This window comes from Hippoglossus hippoglossus, chromosome 5 (assembly GCF_009819705.1).
Source record: "Hippoglossus hippoglossus isolate fHipHip1 chromosome 5, fHipHip1.pri, whole genome shotgun sequence".
Taxonomy (NCBI): Eukaryota; Metazoa; Chordata; class Actinopteri; order Pleuronectiformes; family Pleuronectidae; genus Hippoglossus; species Hippoglossus hippoglossus.
This window is the reverse complement of record NC_047155.1, coordinates 7,508,762-7,532,146: the sequence shown is the minus strand read 5'-3', so window position 1 is coordinate 7,532,146 and position 23,385 is coordinate 7,508,762. Positions and strand designations below refer to the sequence as shown.

The 23,385-nt window shown below is 41.1% G+C and overlaps 1 protein-coding gene across 2 annotated transcripts in view; it reads left to right on the top strand.

Moving 5' to 3' along the window:
• si:dkey-238f9.1 (chemokine-like protein TAFA-2) overlaps positions 1 to 23,385 on the top strand; it is a 94,529-nt gene that overhangs the window by 62,644 nt on the left and 8,500 nt on the right. The window contains exons 3-4 of one of the 2 annotated variants that reach the window (XM_034586399.1): positions 20,467 to 20,616; positions 21,354 to 21,478. In XM_034586399.1, coding sequence (XP_034442290.1) covers positions 20,467 to 20,616; positions 21,354 to 21,478 — 275 coding nt within the window. Of the gene's footprint in view, positions 1 to 20,466; positions 20,617 to 21,353; positions 21,512 to 23,385 lie in introns of those variants that run through there. The other variant, XM_034586398.1, reaches the window with a different exon arrangement.

Below are 23,385 nucleotides of genomic sequence, written 5' to 3'. Positions count from 1 at the left end.
GGTGACGGCCCCCTTCACCCTTCAGAAAGGGTTCACTCCACAGCTTCCTCTAGCTCGATATGAGGGTTGTTTTTCTTTGATTTTCCAACAGGAGGCTTGTGTGGCTGTTATTTAGCCTTTCGAGGGTATTGCTTGGTGAAATCAACGATTTTTGTAATACATTTCGCCCCCTCGCAATTTTTAACAGCCCCCCCCCCCCTTAGTTGCCTTTCCCCAGGGTGCTGTGTGTGTCTTTCCACAAGTTCTCGTCTTTTACCAGAGTCCTGAGAGTTTGAGGGTTATGACAAGTATCTAGCTCTTCTTCTTCAAATGTTGTACCTTAAAATTACCACAGGACCACTTTGAACTTCACCTCCAACATAGACAGTATACATTTTATTTGTATGTATAAATGTTTACATACATGACCAAAATGCTTGTTCCTTTGCCTCCGCGGAAACAATGTTACTACACAAACTTTAACGAAGGTGCAACTTGTGAGAAACCAACCCTTTTCTTCATCTCTTCCCTACATAACGGTCAGTACACATCTGATCAGTGCGAACACTGACTGGGACGTCAGCTCAGAGTAGAAATCTGTGTTTCACTGCCGCCGCCGATAGGACCAACACTGTGTCAGAATCAGATTCGCCGGCAGTCGTCTATCCCCATCCCCTCTCCAATTACAGCTCAAATGTAAACCCATTATCCCTCGCCACATTATGAGTTACCTCTAGCGATTCTGAAACTCAAAAGAAATGAGGATTTTTGGGGTTTTGATAGAAATCGGAGGAGCGCCTGGTGATAACGATTTGAGCTGATGAATGCAATTAGTGGAGAAGTGCTAACAGCAGGGCGGTAATTGGGTCTTACAAACTGAAAGCCTGCCCTTACCCGGCAATTAGAGCAACCTGCTTTAAAGTTAGTCAATTGTATTGCTGTTAATGGCCCATGCTTGGTTGCAGCTCAGCGTGAGGAGGTACTGTTCGAATTGGCCGCGGCTCAGTTTTTCTGTGCTCCGCTGAAGAATTTTAATGCGCGGAGGAATTTCAGAGGTGATTTATTTGTGAACGCTGGTGATTCACCGCTCCGCAGACTGTGTTGTGTACGAGGCTGTGTGATGCATGCTGATGCGTAACATTAAGTTTGAAATTAGTGACGTTACAGTTTATGTACGGTGACACTGTTCGGCTTTCAAACATATTTTTTCTGGTATTGTCGGGAATGTACAGCGAAGGAGGTGGAAGCTTCATTGACTCTGACACAGTTTGTAAATTTTTAATCACATGAGTTAATGGTTTGGCACCTTCAGTATTTCCTTCTCCGGGATAAAAGATGTCACATGTAGGATATCGGACATGTGTGAGACGGGTCATTTAAATTAATGAGCTCACAGCTCTCTGCTCTGTGATCATCTGCATTGTACGTTCACTTTTATACAGTTTCTTCATGAGCATATACAATTAATTTTATCTCTTTGTTAATTTGACCATAAGTAACACTAATGTATAATCTTTTTCCGATCGAGTGCTTAATTTGAATTCAAGATTGTTCTGTGAAGGATAGCTCTGGATTGAGATTCTATTTTTGGTAATTCCACAAGCAGTTAGAATTTGCCTACATGCAAAGTTTCCCCACATTAACATTGAAATTTGATATTGAACAGTTACATTTAGATTCAAAATATAGATACAATTTAGATTTAGCGTTATTTTACAAGAAAAGTAAATGTTCACAAACACTCTTGTAAAAACGCCCCATAGCCAGGGAGGTTTTGGTTCTAATAGAATCAGGGGCAGACAGTATTTAAAGAAATCGGAGACGTGTTAGCGTAACATCAGCTCTCAACTGACGACGGACAACATTTTGGGGCTGATATCTGAGCCGAGCCTCTGTTTTCCAGTCGTCGTACACTGTTCAGCGGTTCCACACCAGTCAAACGATTCTCCACACAAACACATTTTTTCTTATGCCTATTAACAGCTATCTGCATATGAATGCAGATAAATTAAAAAGCTAATAGCCGATGCACTCTGGTCACTGTGTTCCGCCTCTTCTCCTAAGGGACTCTTTACCTGCAGGGTCGACTCGAACGTGACGGATCAAGCTAGAATTAGAAACCAGGGCCCAAAATCTTGTCCCTCACCTACACTGTTAATAGAGATATGTGTAGAACCAGACAGAATGGAGACAGTCAGAGAACACAGGATTTAAATTCATTGAAACCTCGAGGAAAGTGTTTTTGAACTTAAATAACATACTTATAACCACATGGCATGAACATCTTCTCTATCTACATCATTGTGTCCTACATGACATCCTGTCCTGAGCAACTGCATCACAGTCCAACATCAGCATTTTCATATGAAGCAGGTGACAAAGAGCAAATGGATCTAAAATGACTGTCTGAGCGATCAGAATCTAAACTGCCTCCATCTTACTTGATATTTCAAACCTGACGACGGTTCATGTGCTGCTTCAAAGAGCAGCGACCACCTGCTGAGTTTATCCACAGTTCAAGCTCTTAGTTTCACAAGGTGAGATGATGGTTGATCAATCACGAATCAGCTCTTAGAACATGAATAAACTCTCAAAGTTAGCGCCTGTAGTCAAGTTATGTTGGGTCAGTTCGTTTATAGAGTGCACAGATATATTTAAAATAAAAAGAAAGTGTCCTTAATAGGGAAGTTGAGCCCAGAATAATTGATTTTGGGGACAAGCTGTGACACTCGCATCATTATCACCCTTTAATTTGATAAAGCAAACTTGTTATCGAGCAGCTATTTTAACATCCCACAGACGTGGAGCAATATTAGTGTTAAGTCGGAGTCGTGCCTTTCGAATGTAAATCCTACATTCACTCTACTTTTTCCTGAGGGAAACACTATGCTCACCACCTCCAGTACCTGGGAACTTTTTCTTTCTGCTGAGCAACGTACAGTTTATTTTAGAGGTTTGTAGCTGGCACAAAAAAAAACACTATAAGAGCAGCTAAGGGATGCTAAAAGGTTCCAGAGCTCTGTAGTTACTGGCAACATATTTGTCATTCTATAAGGGATGTCATTTGATCCATGGTTATTATAAAAAAAACTATAATCATAGCTGCTTCATCCATCCATCACCTATACCAGAAAGACCCTAACCAGCTATCAGGCTCAAACCCAGAACTCTCTGATAACAGGGCTAACCACTTTTCCACTTTTCCACCTTGCCATCGCATTTGATCTGTAGTTATTCTAAAAACATGAATCATAGCTTTTTCATCCATCCATCGTTACCGCTTTTCCTTTGAGGTTCGCAGAGGAAGCTGGAGCTAATCCCTGCGGACAGGTCACCATTTCTGTCACAGGGCAGACGCACTTAAACAAACAAGCCTTCACAATCTCATTCACAGCTACGGGCAATTTAGAGTCTCCAATAAACCCTACGTGTGTGTATTTGGACTGTGGGAGGAAGCTGGAGAGATCCCACGTAGACATGCAAACTCCACACAGAAAGATATGTCAGGTCCTTTCCTTTGCCTAACTAGACCTTAACGATTCAGCCGATTCTATTCAAACCCAGAACCTTCTTGCTTCATAAGTGCTTCATCCATCCAGAGACACATGCACATGAGGAGAACATGCAAGAGTCCGTCCGACAGGGTCTTTACATATCGTTCATCTCTGCTGTTATCTTCAGTTATATAAAGTCTAATCAAAAGACCAATACTCTCCAACCTGCTCTCAGACATGTGCCATATTTGTCATAAATTTTGATCAACTGAAATTCAACTCTCTTTTCTCCTTCTGGGGGACGGTTGTCGTCGCTCAGCTGCCATTAACACCAGTGAAGGCTTCCCAGCAGCTTGACATCTGTCTCCACACCGGCACATAGTATTATTTCAAGATGCCTTAGAACACGTCAGGAAAGTTTAATGTCCTCTCTAAACACTAATTCCCTCTACTTACTATTACAGATTTGTAGCCCCCAATCGTAAATTGAACACATTTGCCTCAACAGCTGTCCCCTGAAACCTCTTTTCCATGCAGTTTGATAATTTAAATCCTAACAGACATTTATGAGTGCTCATCTGTAGTCGGGCGACGTTGGCTAAGGAAGTCGGAGGGAAACTCGTCAGCCGCTCAGCCTTGGGTGTAGTTTCCTCCTTTCTTTTTAAAGTAATGCTTGGCTATGGCCTGATAGTTATTCACTAGAGGCTGGATACTGACTGAATCAAGTGAAATATAAGCTTCTAAAATGCAGTCTATCAATTGCTTGCCTCCATCTTGCGGCTGCGCTCCGTGACTTCTTGCCTTCTGGCTCACATCTCCCCGCGAATAAAGTGCGGCCCATATCGGACCATAAAAACAGCAGCCGAGGCTCAGCATCAAGTTTATGTGAATGGACTGGAGCATAAAATGTAATGGGTGGAACCATTGGAGTTCTTCTGAAATGGCTTTTTTAAAAGGTTTGTCGACATATTTTTCAGCAAGATGGTCTATTAAAACGAGGAACATATATATTGAGCTGTCAGTGGGTGGACAGGTCAGATGCTCCTTTAATAGTGTCCTCAGGCGGTCGGCGGTGCAACGGGGGATCAGCGCTGGTGGCTGCTTCGCCACTAATGAGATAATATTGTTTTCCAGGACAAGGTTTGATTCAGAAGGTTAAATATACCTCTCAGTTAGCAGCGTTGTTAATGTAATTACATGACGGCTTGATTTAGAGGACGCTGATCTCTGATCCTCAGCTTTGAGTAAATTTAAGCGAAGAGTTCTTCTTATTTTTCCAGACGCTTCCATTTTTGCTCCGCTTCTAACACACTCTGTCGTCTCCTCCTCCTCCTAATGAAGACGGATCCGTCTGCGGCACAGATCATTGTGGCTCTGTCATTGCTGCAGAATCATACAGTTTAAGTGGGGACCCTCATCCCCACTCTTAGTTTAACCAATCCTCTTTTTCATGACACCGTGGCTGTCAGTCAGCTCCGAGAGGCGTCAGTGGGATCTGCCCGAGATGAAAAACATTGGGAATCCAGTTGGCGAGCGGAGATGTCAGCCGTTTAGAGCAGACATGACATCCACTTGACAGATAACCCACATGTGTGCATGTCAGATGAGAAGCCCGAGACAGGAGAAGAGGATCTCTAGTTCCTGTCTGCCTCTGTGGAGCCCAACACAGACGTGGTGCAGCTCGACAGTGACGATGCTTTTAGAAAATCCAGTTTCAGACGTGCTCTCCTGTTATAAACATTATCCTAAAACACTTCAAACCAAAGTTTAAAGGTTCAGTGTGAAAGATTAAGGTGAAATGGATCTTTTGGCAGATATTCACTATAGTGTGTTTCACCCAAACTGTACGAATTGTTGTTGTCCTTACCCTAGAATGGACCCTTTATATTTAAATACTTTATATTTACATCAGAGTGGCTCCTCTCTACGGAGGCCGCCATGTTTTTTACAGTAACCCAAACTGGACAAACTAAACACCTTTTGAGTTTTTATGACATTTAATGTTTGGAAGGTGAGGTTGAGGTCAGGGGTGATCAGCTGCTGCATGCAACTTCACCACTAGATGTCACTAAATTCTACACACTGAACCTGTAAAGCATTTCACCTAAAATGAATGAAATTAAAACTTGCTTAAAGAAGAAGAGTCTTGTTTATATATGTGAAAAACAGATTCTCTGTCCAGTTAAAGCCAATTCAAGCCGTTCCGTTGAGCCTTGTTGAGTTTGCAGCCACTGTGGATGTACATCTGCATGGGGAAATACATTTGTCGCAAACTCCTTATCCTCCCTTACATCTCTGGAAAAGACACATTTTTGTCAGTGTGCTTTCTCCTACTTCTGACTTCCCATGTATTTCAATCATTATATAATATTTAATCTTATCCTGTTTTTACTCTTTTCTCATCTGTAACTTTATTTATTTTTGTACTTGGGCTCTAGTTCTGTGTGATCTTCGAACTGTATTATTTTTTTTCTTGTAAAGCACTGTGTAAGTGTGTTTTGAAAGGTGCTGTAGAAATACATGAAGTTTACTATTTACCAAACAAATCTGCAAAACCTGAAGTCGTGGTTTTGTTGTCCATGGAATCTGTTCATGACATTTTCACAGTTATGTTTACCACTCGAAGCTTGGAGTTAGTGCTTGGGAAAGGATTTTCACCTTGGTTAAATATTGTATCTGGAACCAGGAGGTGGAACCCATTGGTATTTTTTTGTTCTAAATCCATGACCTTTCCCGAACAGCACAGATTTCTTTTTTATTCATATAAACGCCGTCATGCTTACATTCAGTTTACAACAAAATGCACTTTGTAAATCCATGAGGTGGAACGAACCACTATCAGGAATGTGATGTGCTTGGATATGTTCTTGTGAGCTTGACAAAAACAAAACAGGGACCTGCTCCTCCAAACATTTCTCCATGGTGCTGCTTTTTATCCTCTCCCTAACATGATTACTTTTATCAGGTGAAACAACGTTTGTGATGCTGCTGCATCATCTAACATTGTTGTTTGGTCTTTATAAATATTTTCTGTTTTCTGACGTCCGTGTATGAGCAACACAACAGCTTAGAACAGCCTGTTACAGTCTTTAAATTGTTTCTAATATTTTCCTTGCTGGTGCAAAAATATATTTGACGGCCGTTTTCTCAACCAAATATTACTCTGGTCCTGAAATATATCCCAGTTTAAGTTTAAAGTCAAGTTCAGTCAAATAAATGCAGATTCTCCAGTTTAGGGAAATGGCTGCTATAACACTCAGAGGCTCAATTAATCTTCCCTCACTTGCCAATATTTTGGGTACAATCAGATAAAACTCAGTACAATACAGCAGCCAAATAAAATTTCTGTCTATGTGTGACATCAATCCTTTTGAATCTTTGCCCAGTGTTTTCTGATGAGGTATCTGATAAATAAGGGCCTATTATTATCATTCTTATTATGAATACTAGTGCAGTGCCTGTTCTAAACCTGCCTGTTCGGCCTGTGGTGATGCTATGGTTGCAGCTTTCTTTCTGAAACTGTAGAAGGGACTTGCAGTAATTAAGCTGCGGCAAATAAAGGCCGACTGCATGACCGCTGCACCACCGCTGCTGCACGGAAAACTGTTCACCTGTTTGTTCAAAGTTCAGCGGAGCTCGACTCAGAAACGCAGAACCTCCACTTTGAGAATCAGCTGTTATTGATGTTGTTTTAAGCAAACCTGTTGTCGTCAGGAACGCTCTGTTGTCATGATCTTTAACGACATATGTGATGATAAGTCCCGGCCGCCGCTACAGTGCTGTGGTCGCCTGTTTATTCAAATGTTATGCATATTGAACCAAATCACACCAAAATCCAACACTGCACCTCCTCAAGCCCTCGACAACACTCGTGCCAAGTGTGAAGCCGATAAGATGAGCTGCTCTCAAGATGTGCGAGCCACAGACAGACAGAGATTTATTAATGTTTAATATTAGATAAATCCTCCCACAGCAGTCACTTGGAAATGAGATGCTGACGATCAGATGATTGAATTAAATATAGAACTCTTAACAAGATAACAAGCAAGTTTTGAACTGGCACTGCACAAATTGGAGAAAAGTGCAAATAAGAAGGACGCTGGAGGGGATTTTTCCTTTTAATTTGTTTTAACACCTTAAACTCGATATTTGATCATTTGTTTTGCAAATCACTTCACACCAACAAACAAACAAGTACTAATTTCAGAAGCGGACAATGTTAGACTAGAAGTTGCAGCTTTAATTAGCAGCCTTTTTCTTCATGGTGATACTGTCTCATATTTAGATGTGACTAAAAAAAAATGTGTGGAGAATGTCTCTGGATCTGAATAAATGAAAGTGTATGTAGTGATAGATGTAAAAAAAAACAAAAAACTGCGATATCACCAAGTAGATCATGAGCAAAGAAGTGTAGAGAGCTGACTTTTTATTTTATTTTGGATTGTTGCAGTGTTAAGATGAGATGATGAAAAATGCAGACTCTCTCCCACTCAGACTGACAGAGAAACCATATGAGCCGAAATGAGGAAAAAAAAGCCTATAATGGCTCTATGATGTGTCTGAACATTTCTTATTACATTTTTAGTGAGTGTCTAGAGAATGAGTAACCGTGTCAAAACAACACTTTCTTCGCTGAGGGCTTTGAGTGTGAGCGTGTCTCTTTTTTTGGGCCTGTGCTGCGGCTGCTGCTGCTGCTGCTGCTGCTGCTGCTGTCCCTGGATTTAATAACTTCAGTAGCCTTTCACTTATAAGGCTGTATGATTCCTTGAGGGACTTCAATTGATCAGTCAGTGGTGGGCTCTAACGTCGTGGCAGTCAGATGAATGGCACTGACATGGACTTCATCTAAACCACTAAAGCATACACTCGGGGAATGTGAGAGCCCACTCATCTGTTTCTGTATTCCTGCTCTCTGAAGACTGGAGTCAGTGAGTCAAAGATTAAAAAGAGAAAGCGGGTGTATGAGGACCAAAGGATTGATGACCGAACAATATATGTGCTTTATTTTGGTAACTGAAAGTCTCCAATTCGTTGGCTTGATTGTCGGTGTGAGTACTGAACCTCTGAATGTAGTACTAGAAGTACTTCCTCGGGGGGATATTCCAGTATTTTTCAAACAAAGTGAGATTCTCATATGTTTTTCCAACATGACTTTGGCTCACCACTTCTCTTGTATACATTTCAGTTCAAACAGGAACACTGGCAAGAACAACAAAGATAGGGGGGGGGGTAACAAGGCTCCTACAGCTTTCTAAAAATATTTAACGTAACAGAAATGCTCCAGGTAGTTCTCCACACTAAATGACAAAACACGTTGTTCGTCATTTCTTAAATGAATCCATAGTAAACATTTGTATCAGTATGTGACAGAAAGTAGTCTGTGAAGATGACGACATGACAGCTTCCAAATGTGAAGCCTCATGTTCTTGATCAACCTCCTGGTGGCTGGCTGCAGTATGGGTCATAAACAACGCCCCCTCCATGTTAATGGTTGGGATTATAGACCAAAGTACAGATTAAATTTTTCTCAAAGATGCCTTCTGTCATTTTAGTGTTAAGTGTTAATATTTCGGATAAGTTTGGTTTTAATTAATTATCAGATGCAATAAAAATGGGATGAAATGTCATGATTGACAATTGGTCGATTGCAGTTATTGGTTGAAACCTAGTATCACAGCTCTTCTCTAGGATTACTACTGCGCAGGACATCCTCATGACATCGCCAATGCAAAATGGCGGCACCTGTTTCTGCGATGTTTTGGCTTAATTTTTTTGTATGGCAACTCATCATTCGATCTGTTTTGGTCTCCACCACCTCCTGAATGAACTATCTAGCTCTCCAGTCTCTAAATGCTCCACCATGTTCACCAGCTACTCACTGTTTGTGTCTCTCTGCTGTTTGGTGCTGGACTCACAGTCGGTTTATCAGTGTTTTCTTAGAAAACGCTGATTAAAGCTGAAAGGATGAATCAAACTGTAAAAACAAGAAGAGTAATGCTCAGTAGAGCAGGGTGATGATTCTCTGAGGGTTCGTCACGACCAGCGACTCCTGTCCCGTTACACACTGTCATGTCCCTCATTGCTTGGTTGTTTAGAACTATTGGAAATCCATAGACGGTTTATTCTCCTTTCTCTTTGTTTGTGTTGCACGATTCCGCTTCTCCTTAATTTCTACAACCGAGGCGATAAATAAAATGCAATCCTGACCAATATTCATAAAAGAGAAAATGATGAGAACAACATCCATGTTGATAAATACTGATTTCCCTGTGGACCGAGCTCCTGCCTCCGTCTCGCTCAGACACAGGCTTATTTCTGGGGTCTTGCTGGGCCTGATTGTCAGCTCAGCAGGTTTACAGCTGGGTAGAAATGAGTCAGGCTTTTCTGAATACGCTAATCCAATTAAACACCGCTCTTGTGAGAGTTCTCTTCATGTTTCTCACCAGGAAAAGTAATGAATGTTTCATAAACCAATACCTCTGTGCGTCTCTGGTGTGTTTGCTGCCACGTTAAAAAGATTTCAGTTATTTTTTTTATTTTTTTCACGCGGCCATTTGAATTGTTCTACCTGGATCTATTTTTAATGGACCAGTCGACATTTCCTTTGACTGAGTGTTCCGGCTGTGTGAAGCTGGCAGCTGTGATCTTTAGCACCACATGCTCAGCTTTACCTGGGAAATATGCTGCAGTAAGCCTGTGTTCAGCATGCAGAGGCTTTGTGACTCACTGAAATGGGTTATCGGTATCTAGAGAAAACACTGTAATTTGAATCATTACTAATTAATCAGGTTTCTCTATTGAATGGCCTAAAACCTCTGTTTTTATTGGATGTTGCTGTATCTCCGGTCTGGGCCTGTGGCCACGACGTGACTCGGCTTTCCCTGTTTTCATCTGCCTCTGCATCTGCTGACTGTAAAGAGGACGACTTGCAGAACGCTGCGTGAGCCCTGAGACTGAAACAGAAAAGAAAAAAAAACACACTCACTGTATGTTTTGCTCTGCGGTGAAAGCGCACAGAAGCAGGACTTGTTGCTTCATGCCTCAGTGGATAAAGAGCTTTTTGTTTCCTGTCAAGGACGATACGCCGGCTCATGTCAACAAAGTGGCCGAGAGATAACGTTTGACGTGACGTTAATTCGTCTGAACATCTTTAGGCGCGCAGTTCTCTCGGCTACGATTGGTCTGTGTCAAGTGTGCTTGTTTGATCTTTGCACTTGATTAGTTCTCTTTTAGAAGTGACTCGCTGTAAATTGTTAGTGGTCGGATTATTAAAGTGTTTAAGTTGTAATGGGCTTCTGTAATTATGTTGGTTTTTTTTACGTCCATACAATCTCGGCTCCCTCAGCGAGCGGGAGGATGTGCAGAAGTCCGCAGCTGATCTTATCTGTGACTCTCTGTTAACTGATGTCTCTCTGTGTTTCAGCCATTTCTTTAAAAAACCACCTGTTTCTGTTGCTCTGATGTCAGTCATCTAAGTTCAAATTAACCATGAGGCACTTTTACCCTGACACTACCCTGGCTGATGCTCTGTAACAGGTCATTGATCATGTGACTCACGACTGGGTGTTCTCTTATTTCTTTATTTGTTTTTGTCCACGAAGCACCTTTGAGGAAACTCTTATATTTATTATATCGTATTCTCCTTTTTTATCTGATTGTGCTCAGGAACTCTCCGGGGATGTTATAGAGAGTTTCTTCTGGCTACATAAAGATCCACTGACGCTATCAAGAGGTTTTTATAGGTATAAGATTGATATAGATGTGTTTTATTGTACTGTAATTACATATATTGATATTTAGGAACTATTATTCTGTTAATTGTATCATTGTCAGCTCTTGCTCTTGCATACATTTTGCTGCGATATTATCCAGAGCCTGACTGGATATGTGAGGATAACATTGATTTAAGAGTTGATTCATGACTTTGTCCAATATTTATTTTGTTGATTCTTCTTCTAAATGTGAGTGATCAACCAATGTTACAGAGGCACAAACATGATAGAAATGTTTTTTTTTTTGTCTCACTTATTTAAGCATTCAAAAGAAAAGGGAATATGATGCCTGTTGCAGTAGTTTCCCTTTGAGTGCCCGATCCCCCTACTCCAAACTGATCCTGTTGCAGTGATGTTGGGAAGCTAACACTCTTTGCTCAGATAGAATCAGATGCCAGAGTTTTAAAGAACTAAACCCTCTTCACTGCAGATATTTCGACTTGTCACAGGCGGATCAGCGAAGGTTTAAATGATAAAATAAATGATGGCTGAACTGAGCTGCCTCTGTCTCTGTCTCTGGGTCCCGGTGTTGTGAAGTCTGGTTACTGTTCCATCTCTCACACTGTGACGCTTGAACCAAACAGAGCTGAGAGTTCATGTCATCAGGGACTTCACCTGTTTGTGCTTTTTGTTCAATCACGATAAATGTATATCAAAATATCTGCTGTGAAAAAGACCTGTGTATAATATGAAATTTCGGCTGAGTAGAGACACAGACACATCAAAAGTATCCCCAAAGGTTGGACAGTCTATTTTTTTGAATGCCTAATATATGTTTACACATTATTAAAGGAATAAATATATGAGTGTTTTCTTTTTAATGGAAAGATAAATGCCTCTCTCACATCTAAAAGTTGAATGTTGCAGTACAGCCTGCAGCCCATTAGCTCATCTTAGCATAAAGAGTGTTAGCAGGGGGGCAGCGAGCCAGGCTCCATCCAAATGTGACAAAATGTGCCTCTCAGCACCTCTGAAGCTCACTAATTAACAGGCCGGGTGCTGTTTGTTTAATCTTTGCCTCGTGGTGATGATACGTCGCTCCCAGCCAAGAAGTAGGTAGAACCACAACCTTGAGTTTTTACACTTAAGTTAGGGTTTTTCATATCTGTACTGAAACTTCTTCGTAGTTATTATCTGATAAATATGTGATGAGCTGGTATCAGTGGGCCAATATGTCTCCCAGCCTCTAATATCATCTGTGTTAAAGCAGCACGTTTGACCTCGTTGCAGACTAGCTCCTGTTATCGAAATGTCGTACCTGACGCCCTTTATCACTACGGTGATTAAATTGGATTCACATTAAGGGAGACATATAAAGCTTTTCTCAGTTTTTCTGTTTCCCCTAGTTTGTTTTATAGGTATTATGTGTATTTAAAAGTCGGCAAAGTTAAAAAGCCCAAATCCATTGTAAAGGGAGTTCCCCTCCCCTGTAGAAAACACTGCTCCTGACGCTCCTCAAATGTGACATCACGATACCCCGTCTAGTGGTTAGCCCGGCACGCCCCCAAAGCATTTAACATTTGCACGGGAACCAGATGACCAATCACAGTAGAGTTGGTCAGCTGGCCAATCAGAGCAGACTGGGCTTCATCTGGAGGGGGGGGGGGGGGGGGGGGGGTCTTAAAGAGACAGGAGCTAAAAGCAAGGTTTGCAGACGGAGGCTGAATGAGAAAAATCATTTGTTTTCTAAACATCACAGCAATTAAACCTTTCAAGTTATAACATGACTTAAAATTATAAACATGAACATGAGCACAACATGTCTCCTCTAGGATGTCACCACATTCCAAACACAAAGGGTGAAAGATACAGAAAAAGAATTGCTCAGGCATTTGCAATGTCGTCGTTAAGTTATGGATGTCAACTTTAATAAGTGCTTTGTGATGTTAAGTACTTATTATTAAAGTAGGTCTGTCATGGCTGTCATCTTAGCAAACCTTCAGTCTCCCATTGAGGCTTCAGTCATGTTATTGTTAAGCAGAAAAAAGGGAATTCTGTCACTGGTAAGAGATTTCATCAAATTCCTGCACGAGGAAAACGACTCCATTACAGGGATTTCTACATCATTTCACCTCAGTGACAGACATTTTCTGGGACTTGACAGACATGTGGTCGAGATGGGCCTTTTTAATACAACACAATAGGCTTTCTTTGTTCCATGACAATTGAAACATCCTGTGCGTCAAACTGGCACAAGACATATTTGTAATTCGGGGTTTGCTGCAGTCGGTGAAGTCTCGCTGTCAACAACGAAATGAACGCCGCCCCTCTGCTTTTTCACGTATCTCCCGTTGTGCTTCTATTACTGTATCTTGTGCTTGACTGACCAGGTGAGGCCGATGTACAGCCAGTCAGGCAGCTGACAAGTTGGAACAGCGTGTTGTTCTTGATGCCTCCCTGAATGTTAGATCAATTGTTTGATTGCCGTAGGAGCTGAGAAAGACCAGTGGCTTTAAAACTGGTATGATTGGTTCTGAGATACGGACAACGGGAGAGTGCTTTACCCCAGTGACTGGCAACAACTGGCAGGACAGGAATGAGAGTAGGGAGCTGTTCCCAGGAGGTTTAGTCTCCAGTGGAATTTCTAAAGGGCTTTCTGAATCATCCTACTTTTAATGTAAATGTGTCCTGTGTAAGTGAATTTAGAAAAAGATCACCTTCAAAAGACTGTATGTACATTAACAAATAACAGTGAGTTAGACTGACCTTGGATCTATAATTATACAGTCGTTTTTTGGAAGAACACAATCCATACATATATAATCAGTTCTATTAATGTAACCCAAATGTCTTCTTTTATTTTAATGCAGCTGTTGAATTACATGATTCATTTCCATTTCCTTATTCATCTCACAGATTCTTAGAGTACCATGGCCTGATTTTCCTGATATTGTTTATGTAAGAGTTTTAGGAGAAGAAACACGGGCAGAAGACAAGAATGCAAATTTTACCCATGATGACATGCTTTTGCTGCATAGCCAGAATATAAGCGAACAAAAGGAGAATAAAGAGAAAATATTATATATAAATAAACCCACAAAAAACCCCAGCACATATCAACAGTAGCCAAAGTCACAACTTAATTACAAGTACAAAGTAGCGTATCAAGAAAAAAATTATTTAAACTATTGACCGTGTCTAAAGATGGAAGACATGTCTCTACTTCCTCCTACTCTCCTGAAATAAAGCCAAAATATCCCTAATGGCTGCCATCTTGCACATTTGGACCGAAAAGTCAGCTCAGCAGTGATTGATTGATGTGGCCGCGGGATCAAGGTCTTGCTGATACACTCACTGAATCAGTGTCAGCCGTCCATCATGACGTTTCACCCTGTTTTTATAGCATCAAATACCTAAGTAATACAAAACTTATCACCACAGCAGTGTCATAACAACTACATTAATGAGATTTTAGTTTAGTCCATGCCCCATCTACTAACATGGAGGTGGTGATATGCATGACCTATACTGCAGCCAGCCATCAGGACGCAATCAAGTTCCGTCCTTATATATAGTCTATGATATATACATATAAGTAAACAGAATACACATTGGTGCTTTACACTGTCGAGTCAACACATGTATTTTTACCCTGAAAGAACCTCAGTGCAGAGTCTCATATCTCGTCAAACACACCTCCTCTATCTTCATTTTATCATCTCAGTGTCTCCAGGCGTCGGGTGTTTGCCATTTCACTGAAAAGCACAACACGAAGATATTTTATAAATAAACTTGAGGGGAAACTGTTCCTCTTCTGTTTGGCTGCCTGCCTTTTGTCACCACATTAGCAAACTGCTGCCTGATGAACGTGATGTGAAGTCGGAGAGAGCGCGGTGGGCAACGTGACAGGTAAAATGAGCAAATTGAAAGCAGAGTGCATCTGTCAACTCTTCCTGTTTTTGTGTCAGAGGAGTCACACGCCGCACACTCTTATTTATATATGCCCCGCACCCCCGTACAAGTAATGACAGGTTTATATTTTCTGCTTTTAGATGTTCTGCACCATTCACCACCAGCTACTGCACAGCACTGTGTAATTTACAGTGTTTGATACTCTGCACTTTTATAAATGGGAAAAGTGACTGCCTGTCAGAACACATTCAATCAGCACTGGTTGAGTTCAGGTTTAGTCTTCAATCAATTTTCAATCTTTCAATTATAATACAAGTGTTACACTTAATATACAGAACATATGTGTTCATATAGCTAATTAGTTTACTGTGTTGTAACATTTGTTGTTCATGACAAGTTTCACTGTTTTTTAAAGCAGCAAATTATAGTAATTTATAATTAATTAACAGGCCTGTGATGAGATGTGAAAATCAGCAACCCTCTGAAAAACGTAACGCGACGCTGTAATACTACGATTTGGGGTCAAACTTGAGTATCTAGTTGTGTAAGTTGAAGTTATTGAAGGTATTTTTGACTGCTAAAGTCTATATTTGGTCTTTGTCTTTTTGTCTTATACAACTTTACAACTGTGATGGCTTCACCTGGGAACTTTACTCCAAAACAAGCTACAAGAACTTCTGTTTATCTGTTATTAAACATGTAAGTGAATGTCCTCGCTACCAAATGTACAATATTGGATGCTAATAAAAATAGATGGCCATAACACACATAGTGAATATAACGCTAGATTATGCACTAAAGTTATGTATCTATTTAATTTATTCCATCTTCCTCAAACTTGTGCAGTGGCAGACTTGGTGCAATTTGGACTTTGTAGAAGCGGGGCGTGGGAACTTATAGTCAACATCATTAATCAAGACAACAGAGTGTTCACGATGATGAGGACGACAACTTGTTCTCCAGTCTGAGTGGAGCTCCAACGAACTTTTACCAAACAGACAAACTGCTTTATGTGCGGCAGCGACGGTGCAGTCTGGCGTGTCTTGGCTGCAACCAGCATTGACACAGGCCAAACATACAGCCCATTCCAAACAGGTATGTTTATACTGGGCATTGCACAAGTGAAAACAAATTATTTATGAATATTATTTAATTATTATCAACATAAATGTTGGAATATACAGCGTTCATGTTTTATTACTCAGTTCTATTCCCAGTCATTTAATGTCAGGAGACAACCTGAGTTTTCAGATGCAGACGCTTTACAAACGCTGTGATAGTCAAATGAAAGTGAAACAAGTGTGTCACGTCCAGGCGTATTAAGAGAAAAGTAGAACAAGGTAGTTTCCCTCCTTTTTCCCCTCTTCAGCTCTGTGCAGCTCCTGGTTCCATATTGGCATTTATCAGTCAGGGATCAATGAATATGATTGTGGAGCACAGTACTTTGCCTCAGAGTGGTATTGATTGGGCTGAAGGGTTGGGCCTGGTGCCAGTTCTCGTTAGTGGTCTCTGTCCTTTCACCTTTCTTTGTCTCTCATCTCTCCGTCCTGCTGACGTGGGTGGCGGCTGATTCTAACTGATCGCAGTGCTAAGTGCCTGAATAGAAACGTATCGATCACAGGTGTTATGAGCCGTGTACACAGCGACGCGTGGCTCCTACATGTGTGCTGTACCCTTTACAACCCTCACACCCCTCTGCTCCCATTGACACCATATAAAGCAGCGGTTTGTGCTGGGGACAGGGTGTCAGGGTGGCGCTGGTGGTTACACAGATCATTTTACAATCAGGGGCTTAATGGTCATCCATCCAATGACGAAGTGTCCTTGTGCATCACGGTGACCTCTTACCTGCCCAGAGCTGCTGTGCTTACGTGTATTTACTCATGTGTGTTAGACCAAAGGGACATGTGAAGAAACGCTTCATCATAACATACACGCCTGTGGTTGTTTTCAAGCCCAGAAAGTCCACTAAATAATAAAGTAATGATTTGATTTATTTACAAAATAGTCCTACAATCATATAGTCATTTTATGTTTTTCTTAATTGCCATACTTTACGTTACTTTTTTCCAAACAAAGGGGTATTAAGGAAGAAGTTAACGGAGAAAGTAACTAAATAAATGTCGGATAATTTTAGGCATTAAATCCTGACATACAAAATCTAAAATGAAACCAAATAACTGGGAATTTTGCCAAATAAACATGAACATGCACACTAATACAGCACTAAGTCATTTAGGTTAAATTCTATTATTTCTTGTATTATTTTACATTAATATCAACCAAGTGGCACCTTTTAAAAAAATGTTGTATCTTTGTTCACTGAAGTGAAAAAAACACAAATGTGATACAGGACAAAATGAAGGAACATTAAGCAGGGAGGCAGATATCATTGAGATAAAATTGTGCTGGATTATATGCTCACATTGTTTTCTTTTTAATCCTAAAGGAAAACAGTCTGAATCTAGTGTTAATGGTGGACTCTTCCACCACTGATTTAATGAACAGTTAAATAGATATTGCAAAGACAAAAGCCATAAATAGTTAGAAAAAGTTAGATTTTTGTTGACATTTTCATTATTATTATTGTCTGTCATAGTCTGTACATCATAACAGTCAGTTCATGGTTGTTTCTTCTCACATGGATCGTTACCAGCTCAGGCTGACCACTGCGCCCTGGTCTCTGACCCCTCATCCTGTCCACACTGCATGGTGGTTCAGGGTCCAGCCTCAGAGTCAGTGACCTCGGCCAGCAGCTCCAGATTTAATCAGCACTTCTCTCCACACGGGCAGCCCCGACCAGCCGCTTCCTGCACCTTAATGAGTCCAGAGTCCCAGCCGCAGCTTGTGCTGCAGCTTTCTTTCCTCCTTTTCACACCAAAGCAGAGAGTATACGTACATGCGGCCAAAACTACAGCCAGTGATGCATTTCATGATGAGACAGGCAGACAGATGGAGGACGTTTTAGCGGCTTTGAGTGTGACATCTGTCCCTTGACACTTTATTTTGACAGCTTGTTTAATTATAATGTAGGAGTAATAGAAAGATATAATGTAATTGTACTGCAGTCTTGATCTGTAATGCTGGCCTATAATCAGTGAGCCCTTTCTAGACGCTGACTGCAAACACATGCTATTTGTTTTCCTTTATAATCAGGTGATTTACAATAATTGTCTTTGCCCGTCTCACCTCTGGTGATTACCTATTGTCCATTTGCATCTATTGCTTAAACAAAGTTTGAATATTCCATCAAAGCTATTCCAACTTTTGAAATTAACTTTGACCGGGGGGCGTGCTGGTGGCTTAAAGATAATCACATCAAGGGCACGGAGCCTGACCTGTTTTTGCATCAGTAGGTTTCTCCTCGGTGAAAAGCACTCGATCAGCAATTGTTGTCTTGCCTTTTGTGGGAATGTGAATAGCACCTTATTGATTGGAAGCAAAATGTTTTTAATGTTGTAGATGAGATTTGTGGATTGCTGGCTAATGGGGAGATAGAAGCTCGCTGCAATCTATTTTCAAGTCAAGACCCAAATTGAAAATCTTTGCAGGCATAATTAAGGCTTATCTGAAAGGAATGTCAGAACTTTTTCACCGCTTTAAAAAAAAAAAAAAGAATTCTCTTGCCACCTATCCAATCCTGGTTGTTACGTGTAAATGCACAAACACGCTCAGAATGGTTGATGAGTCCATGCTAGAAAGTAATGAATATAAGATGGAGAGCAGTATTGATGTCTGGATTGACTTGATGCTGGTGGTTCTGCTTGTGTAAAAAATAGCCCCCTTGTTTTTGTTATTGTGATGTAAGCACGTGTAATAAGCATTTTTCTGATGTTAATGAAGTCATTCTTTAGAAGTAGACGTGTGGTTTTTAATGTTCAGAAACTTAATTAGTCGTATCCCAACAGAGAAGTTCACCCTCTGTTCATCCTCTGGTCGGGGGGCAGGCTCGGTGGATTTAAGTGTGTTGCTCAAGGATACTTGGACAGGTGGGGCCACACTGGGGTTCACAGCCGGGGTCCTCCACCTGGGGGATGACCTGGATTTCAAGTAGGAATTGTGTTTGGATGTTTGAAACCAGAGCGAGCTAAGACATTACTCAAACACCCCCACAGGACGTTCTTTACAACAAAGGAGACACGGAGGCTCACTGCTGACGAAACCTTCGACCTCATGGCAGAGCTACATTTATATATTGGATTAAAGTTTTACCACCTGCTCATGTGAACAAGAATTGTTCTTCGTCAATGAAACTTCTTCATTGAAACATTTTCTCAGCACTGTATGTTCTTTACTTTATGAATTAGGTTGGCAAGGACGACTCCTGTAGGTCATATTGAAAAGTCATAGATCGTCTGATATTTGCTTTTTTCTCAAGAGTTAAATAAGAACACCAATGCCACGATTATCTATCTGTATGGTATATTATGGAGCTAAAGCTAGCATATGCTTAGCGTAGCATAGCACTAGACTTGAGCTAAAGGAAAACAGGTGTTAAGTCTCTGCAGCTCTGAAGTGCTGGTTGACAGATTTTGTTTCCTTTGGAAAGAGCTGGAGTGGTTTCACCTTAGCTCAGGGTTTTCTTCATATATTATATCTACATATATGTTAAATGTGAAGAGAAGTCTGTTAGCTTAGCTTAGCACAAAGAATGGAAACGGGTGTTTTAAACAGGCATGTATGTATGTATGAAAATCGACAATGGGTCGATTCAATTCAATGTAGCCTATTGTCTGTGTAGTGTTAATCTGCTTTCAGACATGAACTCCCCAGACACTACACATTTTCTCCGGACTTTCTCCTCCTGGCCCCGAGTATATGATCCGTAGAATTTGATGTGAGAACCCAGCAGGGGATCCCCCGCTGGCTTGACATCAAGCAAGTGGGGGGGTTGATGACACTTCTAACACGCGACAGACACAAAAATTAATAAAAACAAAAAGAAAACAAATATCTCCGGGTGAAAAAGCAGCGACACACACATAGAAGACACCAACAAAGATGTAGAGAGAGCTTGTGGTGTCTGTTTGTTATCAAGGAAATCACGCACCATTCAGATATAAGTATTACTGTTTCAATGTTCTCATCTAACTCACAGCAAGAAAGCAATGTGTAATAATTCTTAAAAGGTCACAATAAATGCTCTGTGAGGATTGTGTATTAAATCTGTGTTCTCTTGCTGTAGCAGAATTGTCAATAAAGCCCATGGAAATAGTAAATATTTATTAGGAGGGAAGGGGCTTCAGGCTAAATGCCTTTAATCTGTGTACATTAAAGAAAAGGCACAAACAAACCACTGCTGTCTGAATGACTGTTGCAGGGACGCCGTCACATGCTTTCTAACCGTCGCCTGTGTTTCTGCTTTTCAGTTCACGTGAAAGCGGGAACCTGTGAGGTAATTGCCGCGCACCGATGCTGCAACAAGAACAAGATCGAAGAGAGATCCCAGACTGTCAAGTGCTCCTGCTTTCCTGGACAGGTGGCGGGGACAACAAGAGCGGCTCCGTCGTGTGTAGACGGTACGCCAGGCTTCTCATTACAGTTTTGCTGATTACGGCGGAAATGCGGCGCGCTGCAGAACTGTCACAGCTGTCACTGTGTCTCTCGCTGTTTATTTCAGGGACAATCCAGCGATGAGAGGTTTGTTTTGTGAAAAGAAGAAGAAAAACAAAACACAGTGTCGAGGTTTTCACATCTGCTGTTTGTCCCAGAGGCTTCAAAAATCGTTCAAATCAAACTGCCCACCAGTTCATTCTCTGTGTGGTTTGTGGGGCCGTATCAGACCTTGTGTTCAGCGGCGCAGACAGAAGGCCAGGTCATTTAATATCATGTCAAAAGTGGCCTCCGTTACAGGCCAATCGATCTCCATCTCCTCCTTTCACTGTAACGGCTCTGACAGGGGCTTCCTCAATTCTGACAGTTCTCTCTTCACTTTGGAGATGAAGCCGTCTCTCCCCTGTAGGCCTCCTCGGAGCACCTCAAGACCTTGATGCTCCAACCTCTGCTGCACGCTTTATTACCCCCTCCTACATACAAACATCCGCTCACAACACTCAAGCTTGACACTGACCTGCAATTCAGACCTGAGAACACACCGAGGTGGGTCTGACAGGTCTCCGTGTCAGCCACAGATCAGAAGACGCTCTCGTCAGTCACTGTGAAATATATAGAAACTGAAAGCACACGATGCTCTTAATTGCCTCCACTAAGTTTGTTCCTTTCCGTCACTGTTTTCCTTCCTTTGTTTTCCCCGCAGCATCGATAGTTGCACAGAAGTGGTGGTGCCAGATGCATCCCTGCATGGACGGGGAGGAGTGCAAAGTGCTGCCGGATCTCAAAGGATGGAGCTGCAGTACGGGAAACAAAGTTAAGACAACCAAGGTGGGTTTGACTCGCTAAATACTTGTGGGCAGACTTGTGGGCAGACTTGTGGGTGTAAATTACCATGATAAAAAGTTTTTTTTTCACGTGGCTGCAAACTGCGAGATTCACCGCCTCGGATAGTAGTTTTAACAAAATGACCCCAGAATAATGGATGGGTGCTGGATAAGTGTTTGAAAAAGAAAGAAATAAGAGCTGCAGAGAGCACTGGAGAAGATTTAATTCTATCAACTTCAGACGAGAGCAGAGTAGAGGAGGCAGCAGGAGAGGAGAGGAGTGAGTCACACGGGAGAGCCAGGCAAGTGTTCCTGGAAGCAGTCGGCTTACAGTAGTACAAAGAGGTGGCTGAGGTTCAGATGTCTGTTCAGATACATCTGGACGTTTGTTGTTATAGTGTAACTGAACTCTATTTGTTGTGTTTTACTTAAGCTGCTAATTTGGTTTGGTACAGTTAAACGATTGTGTACAGTCGGGGAACAGGCTCTCAAACCAAAGTCAAAACATCTTACTCCTGTTTATGTAATAATCTGTTACACAATACACAACTATCAGTACACTTTTAAGGTATTTAAGGACATTTTCACTATTTATTTTGACAGATAGGAACACAATCACTTTATTAACATTTGGGTTTTTGTGAGAAAAGTCGTCCATTAATTTGAACCACACTAATCACACTAAAGGTTTTAAAATGACGTGGGCGTGTTTTTCCATTTAAAAACATTCTGGTGTATTTTCCTGCTCGACTCTTTTGTTTTTGTTTTTAATGCAAATGCTCTCAATTGAATTCGGATGTGTATCAAGCAAATGGACCAAATGACCATGACTGTAAATAAAGATGGACATCTCCCCTAAAGTGAAGCCCAAAAATCTTGATAGTCCCCTGGTGGCTGGCTGCAGTATAGGTCATAAACCCTGCCTCCTCCATGTTAACAGATGGGGCATTGACCCAACTAAAACATCAATGGACACATAAAAAAAAATGGTTTCCGTCATTTTAGGTCATTCTTATCACACTGATGATCAAGTCTTCATTTTATGTTATTTGATGCTGTAAAAACAGGGTGAAACATCATGATTGACAGCTGAGACTGACTGGTGATTGGTCGAGCTCATGATGTCAAAAGCACATGATGTCATCACCCGTCTCTGGGATGTTTTGGCTTCATTTTTTAGCAGTGGAGTGTTTACAAGGATCAATTTGGTATCAGGGATGACTTGAGACTTGTAGTTGTGAACTGACAAACCATGTAATTTAACTGCAATTAAGTAGTGATTTATTATGTTTGATTGAAAGGCAATTAGCACTGTAGCTTGATGATGAACATACCACTGCTCTAATCAGTAATCTTTAATTGCGTTCGGGGATTCCATCATGAGCTGCAATCAGAGTGTGTTTTAAATTAGAAGCTAAATACAAGAAATAATATCTAAGGTATTTAAGATGTCAAAGTTATTCAATAATATACCTGATGTAGCAAATTAACATATACACAACATGACATTTGTCACAGTCTTTGCTGTGTAATTTCGCAAACGTCTGATTTAGTAAATGACATATGTCAGAGTTATTCTCGTGAAGATAATAACATCAGAAGTTAACTTTCTGTTGAGCACTGGAGAAAAAAAACTGATGCAAATGGCTAAAATAAATATAGAAACAAGATTATCACCATGACACTCATAGTTCTCACTCTGTGATTTAGGTGAGAAAATAAAATGTGGAAGCACACAGCAGATGATGACTTTTCAAATGGAAAATCAATTATCACTTCTGTAAGAAACAGTGTGAATGTGCACCAGTGACTTCATTGGTCCAAATGGGAAAAGTTCAGCCTCTAAGGAAGGAATCACAAACACATTGTCGGTGTCTGTGGAAAATCCAGCTCACGTGTCTCCACCTCGTG